Below are 23,851 nucleotides of genomic sequence, written 5' to 3' on the forward strand. Positions count from 1 at the left end.
CATGCTTACATTTGTCATTATATGTACACATCTGTGACTTGGTTACACTCTTCAACTAACTTACTGGTAAGCTGAACTTCTGTTGATCCCTTTAGCCTTATGATATTTGTATTGAACTATTTTTCTTAGGGATTCCTGGAAACTTAAAATGATGTAAAAATAGGATCGACAGTCTTGGGAATGCAGTATGAAAGAAGTGATGAGATCGTTTTGGCAGGCTGATTAGGTTAATTTTGATGTTTCCAGTGCTTCCTAAATTACTACAGCAACTATTAGGAAGTAAATGTACCATTAGATTGGGAACAGAAATTTTAACATTCACTAGACATTGATGGGCATTAGCCAGTTGATACAGTTTGGCAGAGACATTTCTGAATATATTTATAAAAGAATAGTGAAGTTTGATTCTTTAGAGGGAAGTGTAATAATGTTATTAGAATCTGGGATCCCTGGAGGGGCCTTGCCTTTTTGATGAGATTACAGATACAGAAGGCTACAAAAGCAGTGACCCCTTGGAAAGTGGGATCCCAGCCTATTAGCAGACTTCTCTGTGGTGCCCTCCTCTTGGGAGGATGTGGTGTTCTGGGTATCAGGAGCCAATTGAGAGGGCTGGTTTTGTCACATGGCAGATGTGACCTCTTTGTAGACCCCAGTAGTATCTGTGCCATCCTTGAAAAGATTTCTTTCTAAATGGTGAAATTAAACTTAAAAATATCTTGACTGTTTTATGTGTCCTTTGGCTGCCTCAGAACAGATTCGACAAGCACTTTCATGAGGGAATCCTTGCCCGCAATGAGCAGGGCCACGGGCAGTCATGCCCTGCCATTGACTAGGGCTTGTCCCTCAGTCTTTGAAACGCCCCCTCTTGCACTGAGGTCAGACTTCGAATCTAGAAACTGCATGGAGGTGGCTGGTGGTTCAATGATCAGATCATATTTATCTTGAACACTTTACTTTTTTAGTTTTACTGGAAGTTCTGGGTATAGCAAATGCCAGTCAGACAAACATCTGAACAGAAGGGAGGAAACCCCAGTTGTTGGCTAGAGTTTCCTGCAGTCACTTCCTCATGAGTGTTCCAGAACTCAGAAGACTATTGTAAGTCTGGCTGTATGTCCCGTGGTGGTTACCATCTTCCTGGATTGATTTACTGGGCCCAGGGCATTCCAGAATTCCTCCCTGCTTTTTCCATTTTTTAAAAATCATATCTGCATATTTTGCAAGATTGTTCTTCTCAGGCCTACTAAAAAAGTAAAAGAATTGCCTGGCAGCTGGCATCTTATTTCTTTATGAATCCTTCTTTGCGCCATCAGGCAGACAGGCACCCTGGTTTGCTGGTGCTGGCTAGCCTCAGGTTCCTGGAAGCTGTCACATTTAGCTTTGCAGCAAAAGTGAAAATTGGCAGCATTTTCTCCACAAAGTAGTTGTTTTTTTTAAATGATTGAACAGCCTAGAATTAGTTTTGGGGCTCAGAGAGCCACCCAGTCCCCCGGTAAAGGCAAGGATCTGGCTCCCAGTGCAGGCTCGATCATCTCAGCATCAACACGTGGGCCTAAAAGCAAACACGGACTCCAGCCCAGCTCTCCTTCTCAATAGTTTTTGTACTCACTGGGCTTTTTCATTTCATAATGAGGGACAGGAATAAACTGCCTTCACCTACTTGTCTGTAGGGTCTTTAAAACGTTCGTGGTAAATGTGTTATGAAACAACTATGTATAGATGTAAGGTTTTTTTGCACATAAATGAATTTATTGCTTAATTCCATTATTTTCATGAGATGTTTGAAGTGCCGTTGTGTTTTTTGGAAATTCTGATTTAGAAGTCCATGGCATGATAGACTGTTCTAAAAATGAAGTCCTTAATAGATGAATACTGCAGATATTCAGTATGAGGCCTTTCATTTTCAATTCCGTTTTATAGAAGCAGGAGTTCAAGGCCTGACCTCTCTCTGTGACCCCCTCACTCACTCAGAGGCAGTCAGTTCACTGCCTGTCTAATTTGGTGGCCTCCATAACAGCCCTGGAGTCTTGAGCCCATCATTCTGGCATTAGTTCCCTCTAAGTGGAGCTGACAAGAGGGTCAGCTCACTGGTGACACTTCTATTAACCTCATTAGTGATGAAATTCTTTGTGGAATGAATCCTTCTGTAGTTACATTTTTTTCTGCTGAATGTTGATTACTTAAGCTTAATTCCTTTTTAAATATATCACTAGGTGAGTACAGCTTTGGAACCTTTAATGACAATCTTAAACTCTTGAAATATATTCCAAAATTTCTGCATAGCTTAGTAATTTTATGCACTAACTCTTTCCTGAAGCTGGAGCACTGGTATTTTCCGTGGCTTTGGGCCAAATGGCTGGTCTCTGAGGATGTGGATCAGGCAGCAGAGTGATGCACCTGCAGGGTTCACTCCTCGGATCACCAGCATGCACTTGGCCACTCCCTTTCAAGAAAAGAATCCAGTCATGGCATCCTTTTAGTCCTTCTATTTCCTTGCCTTTTTCCTTCTCGTAACCTGACTAGCTGCCCATGTGGGCCCAAACTCCATCAAAGAGGTCAGAGAAAGCAGACGATGTCATCACTGGTCTGTACCACCCAGCAGGTATTTCTCAAGTCTGAACCTACTTCATGAAGCATGTACACATCACGTACTTGAGGGAGTGAAATGAGATACTCCATGAAAAGGACTTAGCAAAGAGAAAGCACGGAGTGGTGGCTGTTAAAATTACCATGATTATAATGACTGTATGATGGGTTGGAGGACATGCTAAGCGTATTGAGTAATTGGAAGATGAAATGTGCCTTCATTTTCTCTCTATTTTGTTATTGATCCTTTCAGATGAACTCTCATGTGTTTGAAATTTCCCATTTTATTGCTCCTCTCTTTTTAAAAATGATTTTAAAAAGTCATCACATTTTTCCTCTTGTTTGGTTCTCTGCTTATGCTAAGTATCTCAGGACTATTATCTTTAAATATAAGAACAGATCAGCTGCTGATGTGAACAAAATAGTCTTCAGGTCATGCTAAGAAGAGAAGAAATAGCCGCAAACGACATGCACCTTTAAGCAGTCTGTACCTTGCTGCACGGAGCAATCCAATAGGCTATGGCGAGAAAAGGGAGGCCTATGGAGACTCCAAAGACAGCCAGGAATTTCACAGCGATAGACTGTTGACGTAAGCCTGAGAGATTTTCATACCACATGGTAAGCAATTGCTGCTGACAGTTAGGATGAGCAACGAACTGTAAAAACAAAACAAAAACAAACAAAACAAAAACAGGAAAATGGCATCGATTGTAGTCAGATTGTAAACAACCTAGGTGTAGCTCGGGTGAACTGTTCCACCTGGGGGGTATCCTGAATGCTAGAACCAGAGCAGCTGGGGTCTGTACCTGCAGAGGGGAGTGGGGACGCAGGGGAGCTTGTGCTGTGGCCAGGATCCTCACAGGGCTGGCTGAATTGCTGCTTTGCCCACTGAGGGCTGGAGACATCTCAGGTGTAGAAGATGTCATCTGTTGGGTAGGAGCTTGTCTCCAACTCGGGCTGTTCAGTTGATCAGGGACACTTAGCTCTGGGCAGAGTTTGTTTGGGAAGCGACACAGAGAGGGGTGAATGGAGTATGGAAACGATTTTGGAGTTGGATATGGGTTTGAGATTTGCTCTACCATTTACTAGCTAGGTGACCTTGGGTCGTCTCCTTAACCTCTTTGAGCCTCGGCATTCTAATCTGCAAAACAACCTGTCACATTGTCTTGGAGGATTAAATGAGATATTGTAAAAATATTCACTTCTCTTTTCCTATGTAGTCTAGGGGAAAATGCTTCTAGTGTTTCCAGAGGAGCTGTTCACATTTCTCAGCATTTCCTTACTGGATCCTGGTGGTGTGTAGCCTGAGTCCATGAAGATTTTAGGGAACATCTGGGACAGCTGGGCACTGATACTTTGCGTGCTCCATGACCCCATGCAGTGTCTTCCTTTTGGGACAGAGGCACCCTGCTTACTACCACCTCCCTCCCTTGGGACTGTCTTGCTCTTGTGCTTAGGTTACAGTATGGAGTTCTTGCGGCTGTTTTATACCATGTAGCATTGTCTCCCCCTCCCCCATCCCCTCACCCCCTTAGTTTATTAGATGAGGATGGAACCTAGATCCAAGCTATGCCCGTCAGGTATTCTTTCCCTGGTATAATATTTGAGACTATGATGAGAGAAGCAGTCTCTTTATTTAGCGGGGGAGTTAACATGTAATCCTGGGAAATCTGGGAAGTTATCTTACACTCTGTGGACTAAGCAGCCAAACAGCTCGGTTTAGAAGAAAGGAGGAAAGTGAAGATGTGCAGAAAGAGGCTGAGATAGTGTCTGACCCTTTCTGGAGCCCAGCTCTGCTCTGCCTGTGTGGCCCATGTGATAGCCGTATATACACAGATAAACCTATCATGTTCTGCTTCGTTAGCACATTGGCTTGAGTTGCTGTAGTGAAAACATCCCTTTTCTGCAAGAAGTTGATGCTACTTAGTCATTTGTTAAGTTGACCCTAGGTCTTAGTTGTTAGGCAATATTTAGGTAAAATATATGGGAATAAAGTGTTAATTTGTGAAAAGTATACACATTAGCTTATCTTTCCCCTGTGGCAGGAGGAAGCCATGGTTTGCCTTGGGCAAGCTTGCCCTTAGGCTCTATTCAGGGTATCCCTGTACTGCAGGAGCATCATGGGCTATGGACTGGGAAAGATAGGTTGACCAATTTTCAGAGGTGGTGACTTCTCAGCTGATGACCCCAGAGCATAAAGTGCCAAGTTCCATCCCATTCACCTTAGTGGGTATTAAGGGGTCTGAATATACAGTGATTCCTGGGAAATGTGAAACATTCCCTTTTCATTATAAGAACAATGTAAATTAGAGCTGTTTTAAAATTAATGCAGATGGCATTGTATTTGTGTTTGCACTCTCTGAGAACCCCCTATAGTATGCAGAGATGAGGGCACTCTCAAGGATTTATTTGGCCCTGCAGACTCTAGCAATGCAATTACTCAGATATTAGATGCAAACAAGGCTTTCCTACAACATTATTGTATTCATACCAACTATTATGGTCTTTCCCTTCAAAATAAATGCAGTGAATTCTCTTCAATGCAGGGAGGGATATCTGGGCCAGAAGGTGTTATGATATCCTGGCCCTTTTCTGGCTCACAGAGCAAATGAAAACCACACAGCTGGTTGCTGTGGTCTTGGAGTTTAGTCCTAACACAGTCCCAGAGTAGGGCACAGGGCAGGTGATTTCGTTTTCAATAGCCAGCTGCTTTCTAGAGGCACTGAAAGTGCCCTGCTGTGGAGATACAGCCTGCCCAGAAAGTGGAACACACGCAGGTGATTACTTTCCATGGCTCCCTGCACCATAGCTGCTCTGGAGGGACCCTTGTCACAGTCCCCACCACTGACCTCTCGTCTGTGTAAGGAAACGCCCTCGTATGCTTCCACTGCTGCCTCTTTGCAGACGAGTTAGCACTTGTCTGCAGGAGTCTGAGAGAGACCACAGTGGGGACCACCTGCATTGTCCCTTCACGTTCTCAGAGGAAGATAGTGGCTTCAGGTAAAATAGAGGGTTTCTCTTTGGGCTCTGTCTTCTGCTCAGTAGACCTTGCAAATTTCCACAGGTGCATTTTTCCTCTGTAACCAAGCAACTTAGCTGCAGCAAGCTGTTTATTTGTAAATAGACTTTATGATATAGTACTCCCACAAAGTCAACAGCAGCTGGGAGCCAGAGCCCAAACTGGCATTTACTTCTATATGGGCACTTTTCTGGACTTCGGCAGGCCTTGGAAGGCAACTTCCTGACATATGGTTCAGTGTGTACCAGAGAATTCTTTCCATTGTGATTTTTGAAGCACAGAAAATTGTCATCCCTGACCCATGGAAGATGAAAGCAGTAAATGAAGCACACCAACAGGACACAGAGAAAGCCTAATCAGGCAGGCACGTGGCCAAGGAACAAAGGCGGGAAGAACTCAGGTGGGAGGAGGATTTTCAAAAGCAAGGTCAGAGAGGAACCAGTGGAAGAAAAGTCCACAGCTACAGCAGAATGAGAACTCAGAACAGTGATACTGTCCGTGGCTTTCTTTCTTTGACAGCAAGCTCACAAAGGATGGAATGATCAGAAGATGGATGTCACCAAGAGCTTTGCCCAGGCCTCTTGTGCCCCAACCATTTCAGAACATAGCACACTTTCAGGAAAATGCATCAAGGGGAGAGCCTATGTGACTGCCTTCATTTTCCCAATGGAAGACTCACTCTTCATAGCCAGGGATTTCAGAATAGCCTGGAGCTGAGAATATGTCAAGGTGATGTCACATGGGGCTGGACGGCAAATCTGCAACTGGGATGGGCTGTCCAGTGAACTGGGTGAGAGAGGGAATGAAGAGAAGTAAAGCTGTGAGAGATGGGGGAACAGATTTTTCCATAATAGAAATGTGACTCTGCGATGAGCCAGACTGGTAAACAAGACCCAAGGGACAGGAAGGACCAGAATGCACATGGCTGCTGATTCTTGATTCCATCCCAAGCCAGTTATCTTGGTGGTACTTTCCATCCCAAGCCATCTTGGTTCATGTGACAACCTTTGTACCCAAAGCTGGTTTCTGCCAGTAGTTCATCTGAACCTCTTGTCCCCCAGCCACTGGTGACTGACAATATGAGTGACTGGTGGGGACTTTTGGACAGTTGGCCAAATCTTGGTTCTTGTCCACCCCCCCCCTTTTTTTTTTTTAAAAAAAGATGTATTTCATTTATTTGAAAGGCAAAGTTATAGAATGGGAGGGAGAGACAGAGAGAGAAGGAGACCTCTGTCCACTGGCTCATTCCCTAAATGACTACACTGACTGGGGCTAAACCAGGCCAAAGCTAGGATCCAGGAACTCCATCTATGCCTCCCATGTGGGTGGCAGAGGCCCAATTTGTGCTGCCTTCTGTTGCTTTCCCAGGCAGAATAGCAAGGAGCTAAATCAGAAGTGGGAAGCCAGGATTGGAACTGGCGCTCATATGGGATGTCTATGTCACTTAGGCCCCATCTTCTTTTGCTTTTAGTTGGCCCAAGAGCTACTATTCTTATTTTATGTTTTGTTTTTATTTTATAGAGAGAAAACATCTCTTCTTTTCCAAGCTTTATATTCCAGCATAAGAAAATGTCTAATATTTCAAAAAAATAGTCATTGAAGATCTGTGAACATTTATTAACTAGCTCTTGAGTATTTTTAGGGCTGTTTCATGAGATGCTAATACTCATGGCTTGGATACCCATATATGACAGGGTATAAGAGTCCTCTGAGAGGTGGTTAAGTGCATAGAATGCCACAAGGCTGCCTGGGTTCAAATCCCAGCCCTGTCACATGCTGGCCAGCTGGTAGGTCATTGTTAACTCTTCCCATGCTTAGCTTTCCTCTTATCTAAAAATAATGAGGATTAAGTGAGAGTTGATACTTATAAAGTTCTAAGAACAGTACCTGGAATATAGTGTGTACTATATTTGTATTAATACTGGATAGGGGTAGGCATCAGAATCCTGGTGAAGATACCGCTTGGGATGTCTGCATTCCCTATTGGAGTTCCTGAATCCGAGTATGAGTTCCACTTCTGATTCCAGCTTCCTGATGATGCCCACCTGGGCAGCAGCAGGTAATGGCTCAAATCCCTGGGCCTCAGCTGCCCATGTTAGATCTGGATTGTGTTCATGACCCCTAGCTTTGGTGTGGCCCAGCTCCAGTTATTGCACTCATTTGAGGAGTGAGGCAGTAGATAAAAGATCTGTTTATCTGTCTCTCTCTCTCTCTCTGCCTTTCAAGTAAATATACATTTAAAAAATAATAAAAAGTAGAAATTAATATTGGGTAGATAAAAATAAACCAATACATTACCTTTCTTTCCTGTTTTTCTCCCCCATTTATCTTGTTTCCCATTTCTTCCCTCCCGCTCCCTGCTGCTCCACCTTGTCCGTCAGTCTTTATTTCTGACCTGCATTTGATTTCAGCAGACATTTCATGGAAGTGTTGGTATCTTTGGAAATCGCCACATAGCCAAAGTTGGAAAGGTTTGTGTAACCTAGCCAGGTGGGTTGGGCCACTTCCTGTCTATCCAGTTTCCTCCCCTCCTCATCCTCCACTGATAATAAACTTGATTTACCCAGGCTATGAGTTCAAAACAGGCTGTTCTGTGCTAGGGCAGTCCGGGTCACCATCAAGTCCATTCATCAGACACTGACATCTGCCTTCTACTGATTATGGAGCCCTCCATCAGTGAGGAGAGCTGGAGGCTACTAGACTTGCAGAGAGCACTTTTCCTCCTTGATGCCCTTCTTTCCTCACCTTCAAAGCTCTTAAGTCCTACATTTCCCCTTTTTAGGGAGAGGAGAGGGCAGCTATCTTGGAGGCTGTATGATTTCCACAGCTCTTAAGCACAGATTTTTCTCTTTGATGCCAGGCCACATTTACGCAGTAACGAGATGTGTCAATGCATGATTTGATAAGCTGAAGAATAACTTAGCTGGAGAAAATTTTCATGAAAGTCAAAATGCATATAGAGAAAATAACTTCGTTTTATATAGTTACACCATCAAAGGCCTCACTGCTGTCTGAAGTGACTGTGGCCAGGAATTTTTGCTTGGGTTATCACCGGCATTTGCTTATGGAAGTCTTTTCTTCTATAAACTGTCTGAATAGGCAAAAAGAGACTGATACTATGTCTGTCATTAGGTAGCTGTTCTCAGTGTGGATGGTTGATTGGAATTTAGGCTGATTGTGTGATGCCATTTCTTGTTTGGGGCATCTCATAGGCTTGGGCTCAGTGATGCTAAAGTTCTTCTCTTCCGTTTTGTGTTGGCAACATTCTCAAGTCATGGGGGGTGGGAGGGATGGAAAGAGATGGAAAGGTCAGTCATTTGCTATTATAATCTGTTGGCTCATTCATGTGGTCATCCATCATTCAACAAGCTTTTCCTCATGATCCCTGTCACCGGGCACTGTGCTTGCTCAGCACTGGAGATGGAAGTCAGCATCCTTGTCCACGTGGAATCGTCAGCTTTATGAGTCTAGAAGTGGAGTGAGAATTGCTAATAATGCTCTGCCGGTTCCTAAGCAGGCCCACTGTGATGGGTGAATGAATGAAAGCCAAATGCTCATCCCGTCATCAGTGTGCCCCCTGGGTCCCACTTCTCCTGTGTTGTTTGTTCTTGTTTTGTGAAACTGTTGTGAGCTCCACATCCATGGAGCCACTAGCTGTGTTGCCTCCATTTTTTAGCTCATGCCTCAGACTGCTGTTTTCTGTGCTAGCAGAGTGATTAAGTACTCAGATCCTGAGGTTGGATTGCACAGGTTTTATAGATCTGCCATTTTCTAGGTTTGTGAGCATGAACAAATCACTTCATTGCTTTTAGCTTATGATCCGCAAGAGAAGAAAATGTGTGCTGGGTGCTCCACATCCAGCCCGGTGCTTATAGTAAGAATTGAAGGTGGGTATTAATGCTGCTGTAACTCCTACTGCTACTTATTCCAACCCTCTCCAGGACTGTTTGAATAGTTCTTTTATTGTACCCTTTGTTAAGTTTATGCTCTCAGTAGAGAGTGTTGTATGGCTATGATTTTAAGAGTTAAACTCTCTTGGAGAATCAGTCTCTTGATTACAATAAAAAAGAAAGCAAACAATGACATTGTTTTTAGTACTTCTAAATTTATGGGACATTCTGGTATGGGATCAGAGTTGTCAACATGCTCATTGAACCTAGTTAGCTCTATATAGCTCCAGGGTGACCACCACAGGAAGGTAATCCATGATAGTGCCTGGAAGATGGTGGTGGTGAAGGGGAAGTATCCACTGGTATTGCTGGCAGAACCCACCTCCAGAAAGAGCCTCTAGACATGGGCCCCAGGCAAAACGAAAAGCTTAAAGACAGAGCTTAAGTGTTCTCATTTTTATTGAGGATCTCCCATGGAAGAAACTTTACATTATCTATAATTTTCACAAGAACTTTCCAAAAAATGGATGGACTATTTACATCCCCAGATACAAATAGAGATGTTGTTGTCGCTCCATTTTTCAGTTGAGGGGACTGAGGCTGGATCATCTCAAGTTGTCCACAGTCCCATGGCTAGCAAGTCAAGGTTCCAGCTCTGCTCTGACTCTAACACCTGAGTTCTTTCCATTACATTAGTGCCCTCTTACGTTCTCTTGGTTTTCTTGGCTTGGTTGTTAACCTTTCCTGATCTTAGTCCCTTGTCATTAGGAAGATGATAAAAAGCTAACATTTACGGAGTGTTACCATGGTGAGCTCGTGGATATTTTCTCATTTAATCCTTATTGCACTATGAGGTGGGATCTATTCTCTTGTCCATTCAAAAGCTGATGGTACATGACTGTTGATAGGAGGTAGAGTCCAGATTAAAATTCAGACTTGACTGCAGAGTGGATATTCTAACCACTTCCATATGGTGCCTCTCCCATCAGCAGTTTCCCCTTATGTCTGCCAAACAGGAAGGCATCTCTGTGAGCCATGGCATTTCTTACTGTCATGGTGAGGCTTGTCTGATTTTTGAGCCAGTGCCCTGGGTTTCTCTTTTCACTCTGTGGCAGTGAGCTATGTCCTCTTAGAGAGAACATCTGGGCTCTTTCCTCCCCAGAGTAGCAGACATTGCTGTGCTAATACCGCATCCACATGTCATCTGTGCTGTTTGGAAGGATGGAGGTATAGATGGGTAGAAGTTTTCTTGAGGAGAAAGGGAACAACTGAAAGGGAATGAAAGGAAGGAAACAGAAGAGGGGAACAATGCAAGGGAAGTGAGAACTGGAGACGTGACCTCCAGCTGTTACAGTTTGATCTTACTCTTTACTTTCTCATCCCTAGCCTCCGGGAAAACCGCAGCAAAGCCAGTCCCAGAGCCTGCCCCAGCTTTTCCATCCCCGAGCCTTTGCTCAAGCCATCTCTGCTACTTAGGCTGCTTCTCCTCTCCTCCTTACATGTCCAAGTTTTGTCCAGCTCAGTGACTGTCTTCATCACTCAGATGAGATCCCTCAGTCTTTGTTCTCATGGAATTCTTAGTCTCTCCCTTTGATTACAGTTACATGCCTATGTGATTCTCTGCTGGGGAGCCAGTTCCTCCTGGAGGGTTGCTTTAGTTCAGAGTGTGGTACTGAATGAGTAGGAGCCATTTGAAGGAGGAAGTGGCACAGCTGCATGTTCTCTGCTTCCAGACTGCAAACCTGGTGCTGTCCACAGAAGCAAAGTGAACCTCCCACCCGCCGTTCCTGCCGTGTGGCAGATTTCCAGCACTTCAGGCTGTGTCACCACATCTGAAAGAGGTACATGAGTACGAGAGGCTGGGAGTTTGCTTCTTCTCCAGGAGACACGATGAACAGATAAATGATGGAATTCATGTTTTGTCTAAGTTTATATTCATGTTGGAAGTGCCAGGATATTGGAAAACAGCAACTTCCTTAGTTCCCAAAGGCAGTTGGGCTGCAGATATACAGAGCTTATTAGGAAAAGATTTATACTGTCATGTGGAGGAGGTGCTCCAAGAAATGAGCCAAGAACAGGAATTGGAGCTTAGATCAAGGGGATTTTTGGCCGCAAACGAGAATTCTTTATTTCATGAGCTATGCCAAGGCATGCTGTCCGCCTCCCCTCCCCACCACTTTTTTTGCAGCACTGCTTTGAAACTTTCTGTTTTCTCACCACTTGAGCGTCAGTCAGGTGTCCCCCTCCTTGATGAGAGACTCCACATGGATGGCTGGACAATGTCAGTCAGTTCGTCTCCCCTGCCTCCTCTTCTGCTTGTACACTGACAGAGTCTGCCGTGTTGCTTGCTTATTTCCACTGCTGAGAGTCCTGCTGGGCAGATGCTCACTGAGCCATTCTGGAAGTGTACCAGGCAGGAAGAGGAGGTGGGCAACCCTGAAGTCTCTTCACTAGCACGGATATTTGTTATCACTTAGGTAGGTAGGTAGTGTGCTCAGTCATTGTCAGGAAAAGCTTTCTGTTCCCATTGGGCCAGGAGCACATGTCAAAGTCTCCCACCTCTCTTTAGGCATACCTGCTGTTCTCCAAGCCAACAGGGATTATGTAAACAAATGTCCCATTTGGGGAGTTGTTCTGAAGACTGTACCCATGACTCAGCAGTATCTCTCTTATCAGAATAAAGTCAGCCACAAACCAACCTGTGCCTCAGTCTCAGGCACAGGGACCAAAACAAATAGCACTGGGTTTTCTCCTAGAGCTGTGGGTGAGCTGTCTGCCGAGGGCAGGTGCCAGGGCAGGGGTTGTGGCTGGCTTTCCTGCAGGGGGATGCTGAGTGTTGTGATTTCCCAGATCAGAATCCTTTTGTGCAGTGAGCCCAGAGGGTGCTGTTGAAGTGACTTGGTTTCCACTCTGACTACATTGCTATGGCCAGAGTCCCTTTGAAGGCTGGGAGTCAGCTCATCGCTGGCTCCAGGTGAGTGCCTCTGCTGCTTTACAGTGTCAGAAAGAGGCCACTCTCTACACCTGGGCAGAGACTTCTCCACCCTACCTGGTGACTGTTAAGCCCTAACTTGAGACCAAAGAAGTAGAAGATTCTTACAGCAAACCATTTTGGATTGCTTTCCACTCCTCTCTTCCTGAGCCTTTCCCTGTAGTCAGTCAGCTGTTTACTGCCCCGTAACATGGCAGTATACATATTTGTGTGCAAAGAAGGCCAGTCCTGCTCCAAGATGGCCCAACTCCTAAACAGAATTTGAGGCCAAACTTCCTTACACTTCCAAGTCCTACAGAGTCCCTTGGCCTCCAGAGATGTCTTGGACTCCTTTGGGTCTCATTCCGTGGCCCACTCACTTGACAATCATGGTTCATGAGTCAGCCTGTAACGGGCTTTACTATTGTGTTTACCTGTGATGTTTGCTGCTGTTTCTCATCTCCTTGAGAGACCCAGCTGACTCTGTACCCCCAAGAGGTGCATCCTTGTTTTACATGTAGGAGGTGTTCAGTAAACTTCTGTTGAGATTGATAAACTGAGCACTCTTCCAAGTCCTCTAAGATCTGCTTCATAATTTTCCTGTGACTTATCACCTAGAATAATTTCTAAATATAGAAAATCCTCTTTCACTCAGGGTCTGATGAACACTTAACTGTCTTTTTACATCTTCACTAAAAGGCAGACAAGGAGAGGTGATGAAAGCTAAACTAGGCTCTGTCTTATTTAAAAGATTGAGGTACGATTCTAAAGTGGGATTTGAGGATTATCTCCTAGATTATATGAAGATTATTAATTTCTATATGTATGTGTACTGCCATAAAGTAACATCAATTCAGAAAATACTGATACAATAATAATAAGGAATAACTAATATATGTTGAACACCTATTTTGTTTGAGGCCCTTAAGTAGAAATAAAGTTTTTTCTTGCAAGAATAATTCTTCCTGTAGTTCAAAGGCTTTGTCAACAAGGAGAACATTCACCCAGAGATACTGGTATTGATACAGGGACTCTGCAAAGGAATCTATATCTATATTAAATTAAGTGAAAAAGGATCAAAATAAACTGGAGATGTTCTTTTCAAATATAAACCATATCTTCAACTAACATAAAAATTGTTGTTCTAGGTTGATGGAGTTGTGGTGGGGTGGAATGGCCACACATTTTTTGAAAAGATTTCAGTCAGTTGCAAGGAGTTAAAGGAACCAGAGGGAAATATTTGGAGTTTATTTATAATTGTCTGATTCCAAATTTTCCAAATCTCTCTTAAAGAGAAATGTGCTGATAACTCAGCAATAATATATTTGATATTCTTTACTTTTTAAAAATAATTTTTTAAATTTTATTTTTAAGTGATTATTTAATAGTAGTACTTTAACACAAATTTCATTTACTCTGAATTTTCATTATAATGCTGATGTATGTGAAATGTATTTTGCCCATATTTTATTTTTACTTGATGTTTTTGTGCACATGGTTTTATGTTTGAAATATACTTGAGGTTTAGTGTCACTGATTTTAACTTGTGATTTTTAATTTCTCAACTTATAAAACATTGTTATTGCCAATATTTTGATATTATGACTCATAATAGTGTCATAGTCATTTGTTCAAGAATTAAAAATAATATGTATGTAACTCAAGTGTTCCAAGTGTTGGCATCTGGTGAGTAAAGACCTAATTCCATTGGTAGTTATCTTTCCTCATGATCAATATCAAATGCCTGTTGATACGAGGTACCAAGCATGGAGGACCCAGTGAACAAGATGGTCAAGGCTCTTGCCTCTGGGAATCTTGTTAATTTCTGAGCTCTTTCAGACTGAATGGCAGGGAATTTTTTAAAATGATAGCCTCCTCCTATGTATTTCTATTTGATTCAGATACCCATACTTGACTTGAGGATATAATCCTCGATTAGTCATTTTTCCTATCACTAAATGTACCCAGTGGAGGACTTCAGCTGCTCACTTCTCATTCTCTGAGAGCCCATGTGGGCCAGTCCAGCGCTTTAGGCCCGACCACTGCTCCATTTTTGCATCCCTGCTACAGATCTGTGGTTCTGTTCACCTAGAAGCCTCTTGCACTGGTCTGCTCCATACCCCTGCTGAGTATGACTAGCCCTCTGCCATCTGCTGTGCCCTCAGGGGCTCACTTTCTATTGCAGTTCTGTTGATGGGCCGGTATGTTCTGGGTGGTACTGGTTGCTGAATTCCTCTGAATCTCTATGCCTCCTTGAGTGTGGGCATCTACTTTCTCCACAAAGGCAGCCATTTATTCTCTACAGCTGCAGTTTCCAGCTCTCTATCTATTTATCACAGAAATGTAGGTCTCTTTTCATGCCCATCTTTCCTAAAGGGCAGTCCTCCAGCAGAATGCCTGGAGTGATACCCAGGGTGAGGCAGTGCCTTCCATTGTTCTGTAGCTGCTTCTTTCTTGGGTATAGGCCTGCATATTTCTGTTTCTGATGATCTCAAATGGAGGATTACTTTTCTAATTTCATTTTACCTCCCTTTGGGTACATGAGTCAGCCTCCCACTAAGGCTGGATGGAGAGAAAGGTGTAAAATCCTGAACCAGTACTCTTAGTTCCCTACACATAGCTCATCTCAGTTCACAAGGAGAAAGATTGAGGGGCCTAATCACCGCATCTTATTGGCCTCAGAACCCTTGCTCATCACCCCCATTTAGGACTTGTCCAGATTTTCAACTTTTGGGAATTCTTCTTTCATGATTTCCTTAAAAATTAACTTTATTTCTGGTTCTTTCAGTTTTTAGCACCAACCTGATTGGCAAAGACCCAGTATAGACTGAGTTCAAGTTTGTTTTTCATGTGATTCTGGGTCCTTGGCACAGTAGGGTGTACCAGTTGATACACCTCCCCTCTCTTCTCACAGCCACCATCATTCTTCACAGGTAGCGCACACTAAGCACTTTTTTTTTTTAACCTAAGTTTTTCCTTTGGGTCTCATTTTTTTTTTTTTTTTAAGAGTTATCCATTTATTTGAAAGGCAGAGTTACAGAGAGGCAGAGGGAGAGAGGAGAAAGGAGGGGGGGGATTGATTGATTGATGGATTGATTCCATCCGCTAGTTCACTCCCCAAATGGCCTCAACAGCTAGAGCTGTGCCGTTCTGAAGCCAGGAGCCTGGATCTTCTTCCAGGTTTCCCATGCGTGTGCAAAGGTCCAAGGACTTGGGTCATTTTCTTCTGCCTTCTCAGGCCATAGCAGAGAGCTGGATTGGAAATGGAGCAGCCAGGACTTGAGCTGGTGCCCATATGGAATGCCAGCACTGCAGGTGGCGGCTTTACCTGCTAGGCCATAGTGCAGCCTCCTAAGCCTCATCAGGGTGCCTCCCAATTCCATAAGTCTCCTGCTGCCCCTCCTTACTCTCTAGTGCTTTAAGGGACTTAGTTAGATGAGGAGCCTGCTACATATCTAAGTGAGACAATCAGTAAATGTTGACTTCTTTTTTCTTGGTGGTATCTGGGTCCACTCTGCCACCCAGGGCTTCCAGTTTGGACAATTTCAGCTGTATTCTTCACTTCTCTGAGACATTTACCACACCCTAAATACTGAAAGACTTTCTGGTGACGGCAAATTGTGGTAATGCAGATGACCTCTAGCACCTGTTTGAAATATGCAGAGGATGTGACTATTCAGCATTCAGTGCCAAGGTCCCCTGAGCACTTGAGTCTGCTGTTTGAAGAGGGAGTCATCTTTGGCCTCAGGGGCCAACTTCCATGCTGTGACATATATAGGAAATCTTGTGATGGGTTGGGTCAATTTGGGTCACACTTTGCTGCCCTATACCATTCCATAGCAGATAAAACTCTTGCTCTTGCTCCTAGCATGTTCGTGTTCTTCAGAAGCTGAAGCTGAGTCTCCTAAGATGTGAATGTTTAAAGTCACATCTGTGCACACTCAAATTTACATCTATGTATCTGTGTTCATTTATTCAACAAGATTCCCCTGAGCCAGATACCAGGAACACAGCAGTCCATGTTGTCCTCTTTTCCAGGGTACCCCAGACCTGTCAGGAAGGCAGCTGAGTAGGCACAAAGTAGTTCAAAGAGTGCTGTAACAGGATTAGCCAGGGGTGCCATGGAACAGCAGGGGAGAGGCACGCAGCCCAGCTGGGAGGTGGAGGGGCTGTGAGGAAAGGCTTGCTGAGGGAGGGGTTTCTGTGCTGAGCCATGAATACTGTTCCCAGACAACCAAGAAGGTCAGGAAGGCCGTGGTGGGGAAAGGGAGCTGCAAAGCGTTTGGGTTCTAGAGTCGCACAGATTCTGGACTAAACTTGGCCTCTGCCTGTGATTGGCTGTGTGATACTGAGCAAGTTACCTTCCTCTGAGCTATGTCTGTGTCATCTGCAAAGTGGGGACAACAATATTGATACTGTACTGAATGAATATGCTCTTGGCATGACAAAGGGCATGGGTTAAGCACTTAATAAATTGTTGTTGTTGCTGTTATTACTGAAGCCTCAGAGCCTGGCATGTCAGGGGAGGTGCAGGTAGCTCAGGCTGGCTTGCCCTTCAAGGTGTAGTGGGAGATGGGAGGCCCTGAAGGGTCTGTGATTCATGTTAAGAGGAAGACCAAACATGAATCAGAAAAGGAAGGGGCCTTGGGAGCTAGTGAAGTTGTAACAGAATTTTATTTTTAGTTCTATGGGCCAGATATCCATATTGCAGATTTTTTTGTGTGCATATGTACTTTCCCTCACTCCTGCCCTCACTGTACCCCATGAACTAAAGAGCAAAACAACATCTTCCCTTTGAATTACAGCATCAGACAGTCTCAGAAGGCTCCAGGGGCACTTGATTCATGGAACCTGCCTAGTGGACAATGATAATTTATTATAATGTCCAGTCTTCTGTTTGCAGCCTCTTTAAATGTTAATGATCAATAATGTAATTATGATGGGGAAAGTTCCTGGGCCAGTTGTGGTTTAATTTAATTTACAAAGCCATCTGGAGCTATGCGGAATTCTTTTTTTACATTTTTTCCCCAAGAAAAACTTGGATGTTTTCTCTAGTCACTGTTATGTCGAACCTATTGGAAAGACACCTCTCCCAGCTCTGCCAGAAGGGAAGCCCAGTGGTCTGAGAATGAATTAGAGGGTGCAGGGCTGATGGTGAATTTTTAGAAATTTTTTAAAGAGGTTTTTACTTGTTTATTTGAGAGAGAGAGAGTTATAGATAGAGAGAAAGGTCTTCCATCTGCTGGTTCACTGATCACAATGGCCACAGTGGCCGGAGTGGGACTGATTCGAAGCCAAGAGCCAAAATCCTCTTCCGGGTCTCCCACATGGGTGCAGGGGCCCAAGCACTTAGACAACTTTTACTGTTTTCCCAGGCCATAGCAGAGCAATGGATTGGAAGAGAAACAGCAGGGGCACGAACCAGCGCCCATAAGGGATGCCTGCTACACCACAGTGCCAGCCCCTGAGGTGAATTTTAAAACCTCCTCTTGTCCCACTTTCTCAGGGGCAGGCATGGCCATTATTTGGCTAGTGAGGGTAGGTTTCTAAGAACTGTGCCTCATTCAGCTGCACAGCAGGCCAAATGAAAGATCGTTTATTGTGCTTAAAAAAAAAGCCATCATATTTCTTTCCATGTCAATAAGGCTTTTGATAATTTGGTTCTTGCCTTTCACTTTCCCCTTTGTTCACTATGATCTAGCTTTCCTCTTGGCAGTGCCTGAAATTCACCAAGGCCTTCCTTGGCCATCCTGTCCAAAACAGATGTCTTCCCCCAGCTCCATGCAGTCCCTTCTTATTTTCTTATTATTCTTTCTCTGTATCACCTAACAACCATCAGAATTTGTTATGCATTTATTGTCTAAACTCTGTACTCGAATGTCAGCTACATAACATACATCTATTTTTTTTACTGTGTTGTATCTGTGGTCCTGGAACAGTGTTCAGGACCTAGAAGACTTTCCACATATGTATGTTGAATGAATTCATGAATGAATCCTTTGCTTCATCTCCTTAGCTCCATAGTGTAGTCCCACAAATGACAGCTGTAATTCTTCTCTCCTTCTGAGGTAGATGGTATTTCCAAAGGTGGTGGCAACAGTATCTCCCATCCCACATACTGTAGAGTGGGACCATGATGGTACCTCATCAAGAGGAGGGGTGTGTTGATCTGACTGGGAAGCTGGGCTAGCTCTCAATGACATATTTTTGCCAAAAGAATATAGCAGAAGTGATGCAACAAAAACTTTCCAAGATTGGCCTTAGAGATCTCCAGCACCTACTTTGACTCCTGGGAAAGTCCCCCCAACCCTTCCACCCTCTGTCTTCCCACACACCACTATGTAAGAGTCCAAATCCTCTGAGGGCACTACACTGTGAGGAAGCTCAGTGCAGCCGCATGCAGGAAAGAGAACATACGAGGGAGTATTGATGTGCCAGCAATGTGGGTGTCACCTTCTGGCATCTTCCATCCCAACTCACTGACCAATGGAAGACAGCTGAGTAAATAATTCTAGCGTAAGAACTTCCCTGCTGAGCTCTGTGATTTCCTCATATGTAGAACTGTGAACAAATAAAATGATTGATTTTTTTCTAATTCCCTAAGTTTTATGTACCAAAGATAAGTTGAACACCTGTCTTCAGTTTCCAGTCCCCAGTATTCTGTCTTGTTTCCTCTCTGGGACTGTTGGACAGGAGCTCCTTTCTTGGTCTTCACCTGTTTTCTACCTTGATGCTCATCTTCCTCCTCAGAGGTAGAAACATCCCTTCTATCGAGATGTTCTAACCTGTGATCTTGGTTTTCCTAGGCCTCCTGATTATTCAAAATTTGGCTACTGCTCTCTGCTGAAATCACACTCTCAGAATCTTGTTAATTTCCTCTAGCTGTCAGCCCCTACAAGTCTGTTCTGTATTCTCCTTCTCTCTGACATCCTTGTAGTCCAGATGCTGCCACCACTCACTGAGCTGCACACACCCACCTCCTTCACCCCATCTCTGTGGCTGGTGTCTGAGTAACCTTCCTGAGAGATGAGTCCGTTTCATTTTCCTAGCCAAAGACTTGTTATAGGAGTGTGAGTGCCGTTCTTCCTTTGCGCCTGAGGGAGTGACCATGAGGGCTCTATTCTCTGCTGGTCCTGGCTTAAGAAGAAGCTAAACATTTCTGGGGGATTGGTTTCTGGATTTCTGTTGACCACATGTTGGCTTTTTGGGAGACTGCGGCCCAGTGAAGGGGAGAGGCTGGAGGAGAGTACTTGATGTTGGAGAGAGGCTTCCTGAGTCTGTGAGAGGGGAGTGGGGTTTGGGAGTCTCCATCAGGTGGCAGATAGCCGCTTGAACTCTGTCCTGGAGGCAGATGGAACCTGAAATGAGGGTCATTTCAGAGTGTCCAGGGGATTGACCAATACCATGGTTCTCTTTTGTGGAAGTTCGGGGAGGGTCCCAGTGCCACTCTAGTCCAGAGATCTTGCTTTACTGGAAGCTTCATGAAGGGGGTCCCATCTGCTTTTCTCTACCTGTTGTATTCCCAGCACCTGCTCTACTGTCTGAGCCGTAGTGGGTGCACAAAAAAGTGTCGTATCAGTAAGATGGAGCCCCATCTTGGGACAGATGGTGATGAATAGAACTTGTTAGTGGCATCAAGTGTCCAGAGACGGTCAGAGGCCACAAGCTCCACTTAGGGTCGATGGGTGAGTCCTCAGGGCTCTGTTGTGACACAGAGCAGGATGCCCCAGAGTGACTGAGACACAGTTTCCTAGCAACCTGCTCAAGAGACACTGAGCCAGATCTCATAGGATTTGGAACAGTTAAAAGATGGTAAAGACCAGCATTCAAATTCTTACTATGTGCCTGATTTCACATATTCTCAGCATTTTAAATGATTTTCATATATTGAATAATTTAATCCTTGCAACAGTTCTATGACATAGACACACTTACTGGTATTCTCTCTTTCTCTCTCTTTTTGAACAAATGAGTGAACAGAAGCACAAAAAGACTAAGTAATTTATCTGAGGTTCCAGTCAGAATGTGAACCCACGCACTTGCTTCAGAGCTTGACTTAAATGAAGTAACAGTTAAGATGTGATATTTCTGTTCCCAGGGATTCCTGAAGCAAATTCATACTGATTATGCCCATTTCTCTGGTAATTATCTAAATAATGTTTTATATATATATATATATATATATATGCACATGTATAAGTTATATACAAAATAATTTACTAATAGAATAAAATCTGACAGAATAGATTAAGGTTAGCAATAGAGATATTTTAAAGTCACAGGGTATGACAGCATGAAATGGTCTATGCTTTTCCTGCCACCAAAATAATACATAGCCACTAGCTCCCTAACTATTACCTATTATGGACCAAAACAATTCCTGAAAGATAGCATTGGTAATGTACTCATACCCTGAATTTATCCAGCATTGACAATGTACTGGAACTGTCTAGGGCAAGTGCTGTTATCCTTATGGTAGAGAAGAGGGAAAAGCAAAAGGAAATGGTTTGCCTAAGGTGACCTTGAGCTGTCTCCCTCCAGACCTTATGAGTCTAACCACTACTCTACATTGAGTCTTTTGTCAAATCGGGTTGAAAGGTCTGTGTTTTCAACAGAAACATGCATTTTTGGATTGTTTGGAAGGGAGTCAGTTATTTCAGGAACAAACCTTTAAAAACCTGTGAAGAACCTTCAGCATATTTTTGCGCCTTTTATAGTTACAATAAGCAGTTAAAATTCTGATAGAACGTCACATATCTCCCTGTGTCCCTTGCCCCCACAGAACAAAGTCCGTTTTCTCTGGGCAGTGGTTTATTATCTGCTAAGGCTCTGTAACTGAGTGCTAATGGATTTGGCTGTTGGAACTTTGTCTTTGTAAATCCTCCCTAATGGGTCTTAATTTCATTAAATTTTAGCTTGATGGTCACTGAACGCAGCCTCCAAATTAGCCAACACTTTAACATTTCCTTTTTGCCCACTAAGCGAAGGTAATTCTTAGAACAACAAGTATTATGTTGCTGTCGTTGAAAATACTCAAAGGAAACTGAGTTGGAAGGGCTAGCTGAGAGTTTAGTGCCCCTAGGATCTGCGGGCTCCCTGGGTCCTCCCCATTAGGGAAGTGTCTCTGGCAGCCTCTTGGATGGGGAGCTTATCTTAACCCTTGCGTTCCAGTGCAGTGTGGTGGCAAAGAACAGAGCTCAGAACAGATGCTTTGGAACCAGACAGATGGCAGTTTCAGTACCTGCTTGACTTCCTACCAGCTGTGCAACTTATGTGATTTGCTCCTCTTCTCTGGACCTTGGTTCCTTCATCAGTAAAATGGCGGAGACAGGGCAGGGTTGCATGAGAATGCAGCATGCATGTGAAGAGCAGGGATATTGTCCCTTCCATCTTCTCCGTTTTTCTGTCAAGCCCTGATTCCTCTCCCCTTGTCCTCTGCTGTAACCCTTCCCCCTCTACTGTGGTCCCAACTCTCCTCTGGGATGTTTAGAGCTCTGTGCTGCCCCATCCTACCATGAAGCCCTCCAGGCTCCCAAATGACATATAATTCCCTCTCTCACCTAAATTAAGTCTCTGTTAGTGTAGTTGAGGAATCAGAGTCCCTTGTCCTGTGGTTGGAAAAGCAGCATCTCAGAGAAGCAGATAGACTGAATTAATTGCAAAACCCTGTTGTATACCTCCAAAATGGTAGTCACACAGGTTCCTTCTTTGAGCATAGCTGTGTCCTATAATTACTCATCCTTCTTCCTGGACTACTCCGCTCATTTTAGCTACTTCCCTTTCCTGTATATACCATCAAACTTTGCTACTTTTGACCTCTTTCACTGAAGTGAGACTACCTGTAGTCATGACACACCACAAGTGTGGTCACAGATGTATATAAAGTTCTATGTCACACAAGAGTCTTAGAAATCAAAAGGAGAGTATTACGGCTCCAGTGTGGAAATGCTAGAGGATACTGAAGGGGTGGTGTGTGGAGCCTTGGGAGTGGGATTGTGATTCACATAGAAAAATGCTCATCTACCTGGTAATCAGAAGAAGGCATTTTGCAATAGGCATAAGAAAATATTTTACAATTATTAAATCAGGGCAACAATATTAATAGTTCCAAATATTTGAAAAGTACCGAGGAAACTAGTTCAGTTGAATACCATTGACTGTACTGAAAACCAGTATGGCTCTTTGGGAAAATAATTTTGCAGTGCGTTTGTAGAAGCATAGCAGATATTTATGTTTTTTGATCCAATTTAAGGAAACAATTGAAAAGAAGAAAAGAGAGCTGTATATGTGGAGATAATAGTTTCACGTAAATATGTTGAAAAAGTCAATGTTCAGTAGTAGAGAAAATAGAAACTATAGGATATACATTTTATGCGAGCATAAAAACAGTAATTATTGAAAACATAGAAAATGTTCACATTCAAATGCTTGGTGAATCACATCACAAAATTATTTGCCCTATAGCTATAAAGTATGTAAATACATATCTGCATTTGGGAAAGAATTGGAAGACCGTTAAGAAAACAAATGATGTAGGGGGCATAGGATTGAACATTATTGTTTTTCTTTAAAATATTTTCCTTATCTTTATAATGTTGGTTGTGCAGGATAATTAGAAATACAAACTGCCCAGACCCCTGGAACAGCCCTTGACGTTTTGCAGTGACAGCCTCATGCCTCAGTGCTCTGGGCTGGCCCAGCCTTCCTAGCCAGCCCCCCCCTCTCTACCTCAAGCTTCGGCTTGCTCACGTCCTGTTGTCCCCTCCCCTTCAGGCTCCTCTCTGCCCACATACCCACTCCCAGACCAACTGAACGTGCCCTGTGCCCTCTGTATTCTCCCTTTTCACCTGAGCTCTCAGAGGTTACCCCCTCCTCCATGAAGACCTCCCAGGCCATTTGTGTCTGAATTAATCTTTGTTTACTTGCTTGATAAAGAGTGGGATTCAAGCTCCTGAGCAGCAGGGCCTGGGTCTGAGTTTGTCTTGTCTGTATGTTACCCACAGATTTAGCGGGGAATAGGTGGTACATGGCTATCCTGTCCTTCAAGCCTGCTCTAGCTGGTAACACCGACGAGGAGAGGAGAAAGCAAAACAGCACATGGGCTTCCTGTGGAATAGTAAGTGTACATGACTAATTAATTAGTAATAAGTATTACTCAAATACACAAGTATTTGAACAAGGTCTTGGAAAATAGAATTAAAAGATGTTTATGTTGGTGCAGAAAATTTTTGAAATCCATGTCTAGTTTTTTCATAATGCACATTATCATGACCCCCCTTTTTTTTTTGACAGGCAGAGTGGACAGTGAGAGAGAGAGACAGAGAGAAAGGTCTTCCTTTGCCGTTGGTTCACCCTCCAATGGCAGCCCCAGCCAGCGCGCTATGGCCG

At 43.7% G+C, this 23,851-nt stretch overlaps 1 protein-coding gene and 1 long non-coding RNA gene across 5 annotated transcripts in view; one reads left to right on the plus strand and one right to left on the minus strand.

Annotated features, from left to right (window-relative positions):
• The window catches only part of TRPC7 (transient receptor potential cation channel subfamily C member 7), a 131,898-nt gene that overhangs the window by 46,579 nt on the left and 61,468 nt on the right, over positions 1-23,851 (minus strand). Inside the window, exon 4 of the mRNA XM_070076125.2 lies at positions 3,075-3,239. Coding sequence (XP_069932226.1) covers positions 3,075-3,239 — 165 coding nt within the window. The remainder of the gene's footprint in view (positions 1-3,074; positions 3,240-23,851) is intronic.
• The window catches only part of LOC149126065 (uncharacterized), a 296,586-nt gene that overhangs the window by 15,960 nt on the left and 256,775 nt on the right, over positions 1-23,851 (plus strand). For 3 of the 4 annotated variants that reach the window (XR_016236143.1, XR_016236141.1, XR_016236142.1), the window contains exon 3: positions 23,467-23,579. The exons of the other annotated variant lie outside the window; for it this stretch is intronic. This is a non-coding gene — a long non-coding RNA (uncharacterized LOC149126065). The remainder of the gene's footprint in view (positions 1-23,466; positions 23,580-23,851) is intronic. 4 annotated transcript variants of the gene reach the window in all.

The sequence above is a fragment of the Oryctolagus cuniculus genome, chromosome 6 (genome assembly GCF_051225735.1).
Source record: "Oryctolagus cuniculus isolate XC-2025 breed Fujian yellow rabbit chromosome 6, ASM5122573v1, whole genome shotgun sequence".
Taxonomy (NCBI): Eukaryota; Metazoa; Chordata; class Mammalia; order Lagomorpha; family Leporidae; genus Oryctolagus; species Oryctolagus cuniculus.